The sequence below is a fragment of the Myotis yumanensis genome, unplaced genomic scaffold, assembly GCF_028538775.1.
Source record: "Myotis yumanensis isolate MYYU_CA2020_CCGP unplaced genomic scaffold, mMyoYum1.0.hap1 SCAF_11, whole genome shotgun sequence".
NCBI classification, from domain to species: domain Eukaryota; kingdom Metazoa; phylum Chordata; class Mammalia; order Chiroptera; family Vespertilionidae; genus Myotis; species Myotis yumanensis.
The window spans coordinates 35,779,847-35,791,916 of NW_027223762.1; the positions used below are offsets into that span (position 1 = coordinate 35,779,847).

Sequence of the window (12,070 nt, forward strand, 5' to 3'; positions counted from 1 at the left end):
TCCATATCTTGACTATTATAAATAATGCTGCAATGAACATAGGGGTATTTATATGTATATGAATTAGTGTTATCAGATTTTTCAGGTATGTATCCAGAAGAGAAAGTGCTGGATTACAAAAATTATTTCAATAAAAACAATCCTTTAAATAGTAGAAAATCTAAGAAAAAATGTGGTTATGTCCAGTTTATCGATCTCCTAGCTCAATCATAGACTGCTTGCCACTCTATTTTCAAGTTAAGAGGGATTTGAAAGTCACAGTGAAAAGACACCATTAGGTGAAAAGATTTCATAGTTAATTTTTATACATGTTAGATTGGTAGTTAAGAGAGCTATTATTTATTTTAAGGTTAATATTTTACTATATTGGGAATTCCATTTTACCTACTTATTCATATTGAATAGAATTAATAAAAATTTGTCTTTTATGACCTGTGAATTATTCAGCATTGACTTTGTATAGACTATTTAGAGAACAAAACTTCAATAGATTCTTTGTTTTTTTACATAATCTGTTTATCTGACAGTTAATAAAAAAGTAAGAAATTATATCCTTGGTGTTCTTTAGTAGTCTTCCACAGGAAGAGTGAATGCATAAATCATGGTTATGTGGGGCTGATAATTTTAATTGTCTAGCACTAGCATGCTTTTGTCAAGTGGGGGCATCATTGGTCTTTTTTAAACAAGCTGCGTGGCAAGAATAATTTGCTTGTTAAACTTAAATGATATTAGGGATAAATAATTATTCTCCTTTCACCTTGTTTTAGAGGGCCTCTATATTATGTCTATAGCCAATACTCTTAACTGATAGCAAGATTTAAAGTCCAGAAACATTTAGTAGTCTTCTTTTTAAGTTTTCAATTGTATCAGTCTCTACAGTTACCATCACAAAATGTGGTTGTTACACAGTAAAATAAAATGGCATTGTTTTAAGAATAATTAGAGTTTAGGGTAAAAATCTTATTTTATGGTCTTAGTTTGCTGTCATCGTTGTTTTAAGTATATGAACAAGGAAAAGCCAAGTATATGCTTCAGATCTAAAACACACGCATACAAACATGTACTCCTAAGTGACTTAATATTTAAAAGTAGTTATAACTGATAATTAGAAGATATTTTGAGCAAATCCAAATTACATATTGTTGTGTTACCAACACCTGACTATTGATAATAACTCTAAATTCGTTTTGCCATCTTTAAATTTATGTAAGAAGTACATTTGATTATGATTATCATTATGCTATCTACATTGAATATGATTACTATGTGTTGATCTCTCCATTACTAACAATTTGTGTCACAGTTAGACTTCCAAATACATTATTCTTTAGTCAAAAAAAGGAACTATATTTGTACATGATTGCATGTGGGCAAATTTTTTTTAGGGTGTGCAAGTTATACGTATATTCATCCTGAAATGTTGAAATATTTTAATACAGTGTTTCCACTAATCTTGCATACCTACATCTTTGCCAGGTGAATGCCATAGGATAACAACTTATAATTCATGTTTCTTTCTTGGGGGTTACAGTTGCCTTGAATTGACAGTTTTGAAGGACCTAAACTTACATCGAAGGGTTCAAATGATCTAGAAAGGTCATTTAATATTAATTTTCTATTATAATCTTTTTCTTTTTTCTAGCCAAGTCCTATACCAAGTCCTGTTTTGGGGCGAAAGCCAAATGCTAGTCAGTCATTGCTTGTATGGTGCAAAGAAGTTACGAAAAACTATCGGGGAGTAAAAATCACAAATTTTACTACATCATGGAGAAATGGTTTATCTTTTTGTGCAATATTACACCACTTTAGACCGGATTTAATGTAAGTAAAAATTTTTCATTCCCTATAAATATTTTGTAAATAAAAGATAGCTTTAAAAAAATAAAATAATTTTAACATGTGTCCTGAAATACTTGACTTTGTATTTCTTTTTTATTACCTACACCTCTTCTTTTTGAAAGAAATGCATGCCACCCTAGCTGGTTTGGCATAGTAGAGTGTCAGCCTGTAGACTGAAGGATCCCAGTTAAGGATCCCGAGTAGGGGGCGTGCAGGAAGTAGCAAAACAATGATTCTCTCCCATCATTGATGTTTCTGTCTCTCCCTCTCCCATCCTCTCTGAAATTAATAAAAATAAATTGTTTACAAAAGAAAGAAATGCATGCCAGAAAAATAAGTCCTTCCTTCTTGATACCTAAAAAATCTGTTTTTTTTTTAAATTATTTTTCTTCTTAATCTCATACAAAGAACTTACTTTAAATGATTATAAAAGTTGGGTTAGTGTTTCAACAATAAAGATTTTTTTAAAAATTTAGAAAGAGAAGTAGATGAAAAAAGAAATTGGGTTAGTGTTAAAATTATATCACACAAAGAAGCCTGTAGCTCTTTGTACATTGACAAGGTATTGCCTCATGGTTTGTTTGGTTGTCAAGGCTAGTCTCTGGTTCCCTGCCTTAACTTCTCTTATGGAAAGCTTCAGGCAATGAAACATGTAATCACTGTTTTTGTTTGTTTGTTTGTTTATTTATTTTTGTTCATTTCCCACATAATTAGTTTTGTTGATTGAATTGCTGTGAAGTTGCTAGTTACTCTTGGGTATTATTGAGTGTCAAATTTTTAGATTCAGTTTGTTTTAAAAATAGCTGTTTTGTAAAATACTGTATATATCCTACTGTGCCATTTTCTCCCTCAGTGACTACAAGTCTCTGAATCCTCAAGATATTAAAGAGAACAACAAAAAGGTAAGAATTGCCAAGAAAAAAAAAAAGTTGTAGTTTTGGCTTCTCTGTAGGCTTTTATTAATTTGGTGGAAGTGAGATTGTTTGCAAGGTCCTAACTGCAGCTCTCGGAAGGTAGTCCCCTTCCTGCAGTTCAAATAGGATGCATGGCTTATTCTAGTTTGTTATGGCCTTTAAAGATCACGAGTGCCAGTCTGGTATCAGATTATACTATGTGTATGAACTTCATTACCAGTTAAATATTTGTTAAACCATATTGCTTTTATTCAGAATTTAGCTTTTAAAAAGTGCACCCATAGTGGTTGTGCCATAAATTATTATGAGTTTAGAAAAATCTGTTGGGAGCGGATGAGGTCAGGAACCTAAAGCCAAAAAAGAATGCCTGTGTTCCTAGAAACAAAATGATATGAACATTGGTTTCTTTTTTTATTTTCTGGTAAACTGCAATTTTTCCCCCACATGATTAATTAATATACTGAGGTCAGAGCTTCCCAATTGGTATCTGGGGATATCGATTCTTTCAGCCTTCAAGGTAGTTGTGCAAGGGCTGAATTGCTGGAGCCTTCCAGGGCCAGCTGAGTATGGCAGTAGGCTGACTTAACAACTTCCCTCAATAGCACAATATTACAGTCTGTGCACCTTGAAATGAAAAAACAGGGAATCATCTAACTCAACACACAGTAGTACTCAGTGTTGTTGTTTTAGGGAGGTAGGGGTTGTGCTTAATTGAATTCTTCAACTGCTAAGTTAATGAAATGTATTGTCTCAGAACCGGAGTTCCTAACCTGGGGCTATGGACAGAACTCAGGGCATCTTTGAACATGGCTGGTGGGAAAAATATATTTTCCTCAAATTTTTAACTAAAAGTTAGCATTTCCTTCAATTATAAATTTAGGCAACAATCTACTGTAGGATCAGCCATGACTGAGACTTTATCACCTTTAGAATTTCAGATATTTTCATGTCACTGTACAGCTGTAAATATCTACCAATACCTTTTAAGCTCATCACTTCTTCAAAATTACAGTAGTTAATGCATTTATAAAAGCACATATATTAGTTTCTCAAACTGAGTTTTGCTAATATTTTCATAGTTTTATTTTTTAATATAATTGGCTTCTTTTGTAATCCTATGTATCTTATACATGTAATACATTATTCTGTGAAGGGATTCATTGCCAAAAGAATTCATGGGATAAAGTGATTAATAATTATTTAGATTATTAAAACCACGAGTAATAAAATGTCTATAAAGGAGACTTTGATAGAAGTTCAATTAACTAAGTCAAAATATTTTTTTTACTTTTATTGCTCTCTAATACCAAAAATTTGTATTACTGTTAAAAAATTCTTATTTATTTGCAAATGTATTGTTATTATGCTGGCCATAAGGAAATACATTTAAAAACTGTCCATTTTTAATTGAAATATGTTACCCAAGAAAATCTAATCTTAAAAAAACAATATGATTTTCTTTATAGAAATCACCTTTATGGTGGGCATGCTGCAAAGTAAGTCATTCTCATAAAATATTTTCTGTATAATTTTAGAGAGCTTATATCTATTATATAATTTTAGAGAACTTGTTTTTCATCGATTAAATTATATCTTTAGATATGACAGTTCTTTACTTGCATTTTTGCATTTGAATAAAATATTAAGCTAATTTAAATGCAGATAGAAGCATTGTAAATCATTATTTTTATTAAGTGAAGCTTTCGGGTTACTGTTTAAAATTTTGAAAAGAAAACGTTTTTTATTTAAATAATATTTAAGAGTATGCGAACTCATTAAGGCTTAAGCCACTCTTCTTTACATTATTTTTTTCAGGAACTTAATAATGATGAGCATACCTTGGATTTACACATTATGACATAAAGGAGAATATCCTGTTAAATTTTTTCTCAATTAGATCTTTCAGGGCAGATAATCATGTCTTGAAAGGATTTTAATTTTGATGATCCTATTCATTGCACGATTCAAATAGTTGTTATACAGTCTTTTCTTTTCATCACTTTGCAACTTCTTACCTAATATCTACATTGAGTATCAGTTGCTACCTGCAGATTTATTTCCGGCTTCACACAGTTCTTCCTGATAACCCCATCTGCCCTTGATTGAACTTAAAGCAGCAGGAGAAACAATGCCTATGTTTTAAGTTCCATACAGATGTATAACATAACTAGCAATGATTCCTCCTTACCAATTAAGTAATATCTAGGACCGAATAAAACAATTTTCTCTCAAATACCTCTTTTTTCTCCCCACACTAATAGCTAAAAAGATAGTAGGTGGTTTGATCATAGCAGAAGAGGTTAACCTATGGGAAAATTCCTTTAAAAGTCTTGACCTCGCTTATAAGAAACCTAGTTTGTCTTTAAATGTTTTTTCTTTAGTGCAATTAGTGTGCATAAAATGAACTGCTACATGAAGCAGAACACCAGCAGGAGATTCCCCACAAGGAAGCTAATCATTTTCCCAGGTCTGTAAAAAGTGCTGAATAAAAAAGGTATTTACCTGTGACATCTGATCTTAACCAATATGTCAGTGTTTTAGATAATTGGGAAATGCTTGTGGTGCTTTTCCTGATGGTCTGCAATTGATGCCTGTTAATCTAGTTGTCAAGACACATAAGGAGGAAAATGACTTTAATTTTCCTAAAACATGTAAAGTAACAAACAGGCCTAAACATGCACACCAACTGAGACATTCTCTCAAGTAAATATTTTGAGGTACCTATATTATGAAATATAGGGCTATGAAAATTGAAGTGGTTTTAATATCGCAGTTTCCTTTTCCTTTTCTTTCTAACGTATTCCATAACATTTATTAAACTACTGGAAGAATACAAAAAAGACAAGGACTAAGTTCAAAGGTAGTGATGCACTTTAACACGTAAGTGCAAAAGACTGATTTCTTCTTAACTGTTACCTGATTTCCTAATGTGTTGTGTTTTTTTTTTAAGAAAAACTTTGAGTTATGATCCTACATCTTGGTTGTTACAAAGATAGGTATTTTATATCCCAAAGTAAGAATATAACTAAAGGATCTTCACTTTCTCTAAGAATATGTCTAAACCTTAAACCATATTATTAATGCTTCCTAGCAACGCAATGCTGTTTTCAAGGGTTAGGTCAGGATACTAATAATTAATTGTAAATTGAGAAACAGCTTTGATTCTTCAAAACTAGAAAAACCTGAAATGCCACAGTCACTTAAAGGCTAACAAAAATAATACAGTGCAGCCTCACATCTTCAGCTACTCAAAACATTTTATTCTTTCCAAAATGGATGAAGTGAAATTAAGTCCCTCTTTTAATTATGAAAATCAATTTCAATTGGGCATTTAAAAAGTTGCTATGTTTGTAGACTTGTATTTTATACTAGGTAATCTAGGAGTTAGTTCTTTTGGAGTATCCAGCTGTATTTATTCTTCATAAGTCACTTCAGTTACATGACCATGGAAAAGAGAGTTTGATAGGAATGATAAAGTCCAAATGAACTATGTCTTATAACTTAATTCCTTACCTTAAAAAATAAATTCTAAGGTTTTTTTTGTTTGTTTTAACTCTCTTTTTTTGCTTATTTTCTTTATTGGAAAAGAACATTCCATTTGATATTAAGGAAATTTCTCTGGGATCTACCCCACTTTTACAAATTTATGACTTAGAATTTTGTTTTGCTCATGTAGATGTCATTTACCCTCCAACAACAAAAATCCACTAAAATTTTGCTGCTTGTTTTTTTATGGTAACTTAATTTTATTCATTTTTTAAACTTAATTTTGATATTTAATTTACATATAACATTATATTAGTTTCAGGTGTACAACATGTTTCAATATTTGAATCACTGTGAAACATTCCCCACATTAAGTTTAATTAACATTCGTTGTTTTTTGTTTGTTTGTTTGGGGGTGGTTTTTTTTTTTTTGCTGTTTTTAAAATGTATGGAATATCTGAACTGTTCAATATATCTTTTGTTTTTCCTTCCTTTGAAGGCATATGATGGATTTGCCAGCATAGGAATTTCCCGGTTATTGGAACCTTCTGACATGGTCTTATTAGCAATTCCTGACAAACTGACTGTTATGACTTATCTCTATCAAATAAGGGCACATTTCAGTGGCCAAGAACTAAATGTTGTTCAGATAGAGGAAAACAGCAGTAAAAGCACATATAAAGTTGGAAACTATGAAACAGATACAAACAGTTCTGTTGATCAAGAAAAATTCTATGCAGAACTTAGTGATCTGAAACAGGAACCTGAACTGCAGCAGCCTACCAGCACAGCCGTAGACTTCTTATCACAGGACGACTCTGTATTTGTAAATGATAGTGGGGTTGGAGAGTCAGAAAGTGAACATCAGACTCCTGATGATCATCTTAGTCCAAGCACAGCCTCCCCTTACTGTCGCAGGACTAAAAGTGACACAGAACCCCAAAAGTCCCAACAGAGCTCTGGAAGGACTTCAGGTTCCGATGACCCAGGAATATGTTACAGTACGGATTCAACTCACGCGCAAGTTTTGTTAGGCAAGAAGAGACTATTGAAAGCTGAGACTTTAGAATTAAGTGATTTATATGTTTGTGATAAAAAGAAGGATGTGTCTCCACCCTTTATTTGTGAGGTGACAGGCGAGCCAAAGCTTCAGACTCTGGACATCAGTAGTAACTTGGAGCAAGAAAAATTAGAGAATTCTAGACCCTTAGAATGCCGATCAGATCCTGAATCACCTATCAAAAAAACAAGTTTATCTCCCACATCTAAACTTGGATCCTCATACAATAGAGATGCAGATCTTGCGAAGAAAAAGCATACTTCCCTGAGGCAGACAGAGTCTGATCCAGATGCAGATAGAACCACTTTAAATCATTCACATCATTCTGCAAAAACAGTCCAGGTGAGTTGGAATGATGAATACATATATTTAGTTAATAGTTATTCTTTTTTTTTCTTTTTGTATTCATAAAATACTTTAAAATGTTAAAAATGATTAAAGGTGGCCCTTACTGGTTTGGCTCAGTGGATAGAGCGCCAGCCTGCAGACACAAGGGCCCCAGGTTTGATTCCAGTCAAGGGCATGTACCTTGGTTGTGGGCACATCCCCAGTGGGGGGGTGTGCAGGAGGCAGCTGATCGATGTTTCTCTCTCATCAATGTTTCTAACTCTCTACCCCTCTCCCTTCCTCTCTATAAAAAATCAATAAAATATAAAAAAATGATTAAAGGTGAAGTGTAATTCCCATTATATAAAAAAACTGAAATATACCTGCTCTTCATTTAAAATTTATGATACAATATTTTAAGCCTAAAAATAAATTCCAATTTCAACATTGAAGGATAAATAATGTCATCCTCTCTTTTCTTTTTAAATATGGTTTTATTGCTTTTAGAGACAGAGAAAGAGAGAGGGAGAGAAAGAAACATTGATCCCTGCCTCCTGCAAGCCCCCAATTGGGGATGGAGCTGCAACCCAGGCTTGTGCCCTGACGGGGAATCAATCAATGACCACTCAGAGTGTATGGAACAACGCTCAACCAACTGAGCCACACCAGCCAAGTCTGTCAACTTATCTTTTTTCATATTTATTCATTCATTTGAGAGAGAGAGAGAAACATCAATTTGTTGTTCCACTTATTTATGTATTCATTGGTTGCTTCTTGTAGGTGCCCTGATCAGATAGCGAACCCACCTTGGCATATCAGGACAACGCTCTAACCGGCTGAGCTACCTGTCCAGGGCCAAATATCAACTTTCAAATCAAAGTATTATTAACCTATTAAAGCAGAATATCTTACTGTAAGAATAATTAAAAGATGTTTCAGTATTTCATTTAGTAACAATATCATTCTGAAATGTATAAAGACAAGTTAAATATTTACCATTTAAAGCATTTTCTTCAAATGTTTCAGTTGCATTATAATTGATCTTTTCAATCCCATCATTACTTGTAGATAAAAATTCCAGTGGCATCCAACTTCTCCTCATGAGAAAATAATGATACAGATTTGACCTTTCGATATTGACTGTATTTAATTGAATCTATAATACCATCAATTATAATATATATCATTATTTTATTAACCACAAAAAAGAAAAACACTGCCAATAAACTATGATACATGTTTTTCTTATCACATAGAATTTTTATTTTATACCTGTTGAAAGTTCTTTTAGATTTATTTAGGCATATAACTTTTCTTAATCAGATAACACATATATATAAAAAGGAAATTTTAAGCAAAATAAATTAAGGTATAATAAATTTAGAATTAGAATTTAGAATCCAGCTCTTCTGAATCATTTTTTGATATAAAGCTTTGGGCATTCCTGTTTTCCTGCAGTGTTATCCTCTGTGCCTTCAGAAGTATTACATTATAGCAGTGTTTCTCAAAAGTATGATCAGTGACCACTGATACTCTCCAAGATTCTTTCAGAGAGCCCCAAAGTTGAAACTATTTTCACAATAATACTAGAACATTATTTACCTTTTTCACTTTCATTCTCTCACAGTGTACAGTGATATTTTCTGGAGACTACATAATTTGTGATATCTCAACAAATCAAATATAGAAGTATATAATAGAAAATATAAAAATATAATGGCATTCTCATTTTTTGAAGTAATTTTTATTAGACTACTAGCAGCCCGGTGCATGAATTCGTGCATGGGTGGAGTCTGGCCACCCGCCCCAATGCGGGCTGGCCCCACCCCCGATTGGGGTGTTGGGGGCCAATGTGGGGCTGGGCCAGCCAGGGGGTCGGGGGTTGATGGGGGCCCAGATCAGGCTGATTGGCTGCCGCAGTGTGCATCATAGCCACCAGTCATTCTGTTCGTTCCGCCATTACAGTCACTGGGCTTTTTTATGTATAGATTTTATTAGAATAACATCTAATGGGTTTATTATAGCTGTTTCTAAAGGAATAAATCAGCAACTATTTTTAAAATTTCTTCGTTTTAATTTTTTAAATGACAAATATCAGTAGGTATAACCTACATAAGCAAAAGCTTTTTGGGATTCTCTATAATTTTTAAGCATATATAGGGATTATGAAACCAAAAGTTTGAAAACCTCTGAATTACAGCATTTCTCCACAGTTGTCTCTAGATTTTTCTTTTCAGTAATACTCATTGATAATAGCACTTTCTTGATCTTATTGGAAGGCCCCAACAAAAGATTTTTAGATAATAACCTGGAGTTAATTTCCATTCTCTGAAGTAGTTGTTAACTGAAACATCAAGGAATTGCAGTCATATCACCAAAAATATCAGATAGATACATATGTAGGCATTAATGACTGTTATCTTAACTACCACTTGTATAGCAGAGATGCCATCCATTTTAACTTTTCAGAGGTGTTAAGGAAAAATGTGCCTCTTAGGATCAAAGAAATATAGTAGTAGCTAACAAAGCAAGCCCTGTTCTAATAAAAATTTTCAAATCAAAGGTTTTAAGTACACGAACTTTCAGGACAAAAGAGCCTTCAGGACATCATAATGTCCATACATAGTAGATAATCAACAGACATCAAGTGATTGACAATTGCAGAATTCGGTGAACCTAAGTTCTAATATCGAATATAGGTTTTTCTTTTACTCCTGATTTTTTTTTTTTTTATCCTCACCCAAGGATATGTTTATTGATTTTTGGAGGGAGGGAGGGAAGGGGGGAGAGAGAGAGAGAGAGAGAGAGAGAGAGAGAGAAGAGCACCGGTGTGAGAGAGAAACACTGATTGGTTGCCTCCTGTACACACCCCAATGGGGGATTGAACCCAAAACTTAGATATGTGCCCTGACCCGGAATCAAACCTGCAACCTTTTGGTGCATGGGATAACGCTCCAACCAACTGAGCCATCCGGCCAGAGCTTTAATTTTGATTGTTAAGGTAAATATGTTTAGTTAAATATGGAAATTAATTAATGTTTAGAATTTTAAATTACTCGGGACTGAGAATCACTAAACCTGGATTCTCATTTTCTCATTGCCAATGATTAACATGCTAGTAACATGTTAACTAGCCATTTAAATTCTGTAAATCTTATTTTCCATATATGTAAAATGAAATTATCTCTGAGAGCCCTTTTAGCCATAAAGTTCTATCATGCTGTGATTTTATTCAGATGACTGAAGTCATGTACAGTAAATCCATAGGATGATAGAAGTAGCAACTATTTACAACTCTATATATGTTTGTTTATTGGCCATTAGTTCATTGGTCAAAATTTTATTTAGGATAAATTTAAATTATCTTGGCAAAAGTATTGCCTGGCACTAAATAGTTGTAATATGAATGTTGATGCTTCATAGATTTTGTTTTTGTTGTTCTTTAACTTTTCAGAGATGGTGTTTTGGGGTTTGGTGTGTGTGTGTTTTATATAGCAGCTAAAAGAGAGCCCGGCCAGCGTGGCTCAGTGGTTGAGCGTCGACCTATATAGCAGCTAAATTCTGAACACCTAAAAATGTTTTTCTTTTTCTTTTTTGTACTGTGTTTCATCAGTTTTAAGATATGCATCTTTTTATAATTCTCTGAAATCAAGATGTTACTTATAATAGATAGTATGTTATAGTTTAATTGACAGTGTTCTTTCTTAGTAGTTCATAAAATAATGGTGAATCTAATAATGGTATTAGATTAGAGGAAATTTGATAATGTAGTATGACTACAGAGACTTGACAAAGTCATAATGTTGCACATTTGAGTGCTCATACATGTGATTACCATTGTATATCTTACACATTTCTTAAATTTACAACTAAGGAGGTAAGTGATTGAATCCTATTTTATATATGGAAAATGGGGCCGAAGCCGGTTTGGCTCAGTGGATAGAGCGTCGGCCTGCGGACTGAGGGGTCCCGGGTTCGGTTCCGGTCAGGGGCATGTGCCTGGGTTGCGGGCACATCCCCAGTGGGAGGTGTGCGGGAGGCAGCTGATCGATGTTTCTCTCTCGTCGATGTTTCTAGCTCTCTATCTCTCTCCCTTCCTCTCTGTAAAAAATCAATAAAAATATATATATTTAAAAAAAAAAAAAAAAAAGAAAATGGGAGGTTACAGAGTTGCCTAAGATCATATAATAAGCACTAATGTTCAGACTGGAAACCAACCTTATCTTGCTCCAAAGTCTATGCTCATAAATTTTATGGTCACAATATCTCTCTCTTTTTTTTTTTTTACCATGATAGCACTAAGAATAATCATATTTCATATGTAAAGCAGATAGCTTTACTGAAAGCCAACTTAGCAGTGCACATTAAGTTGCATAAAATGTTAATCTCATAAATTCTACCTCCAGGAATTTTTCCTAAGGAGATATTCAGAACTGTACATAAG

The 12,070-nt window shown here is 33.3% G+C and overlaps 1 protein-coding gene across 8 annotated transcripts in view; it reads left to right on the forward strand.

Annotated features, from left to right (window-relative positions):
- Positions 1-12,070, forward strand: part of EHBP1 (EH domain binding protein 1) — a 310,727-nt gene that overhangs the window by 181,624 nt on the left and 117,033 nt on the right. For all 8 annotated transcript variants that reach the window (XM_070429315.1, XM_070429313.1, XM_070429318.1 and 5 more), the window contains 3 exons: positions 1,643-1,821; positions 2,693-2,741; positions 6,739-7,641. In XM_070429315.1, the coding sequence (XP_070285416.1) occupies positions 1,643-1,821; positions 2,693-2,741; positions 6,739-7,641 (1,131 nt within the window). The remainder of the gene's footprint in view (positions 1-1,642; positions 1,822-2,692; positions 2,742-6,738; positions 7,642-12,070) is intronic.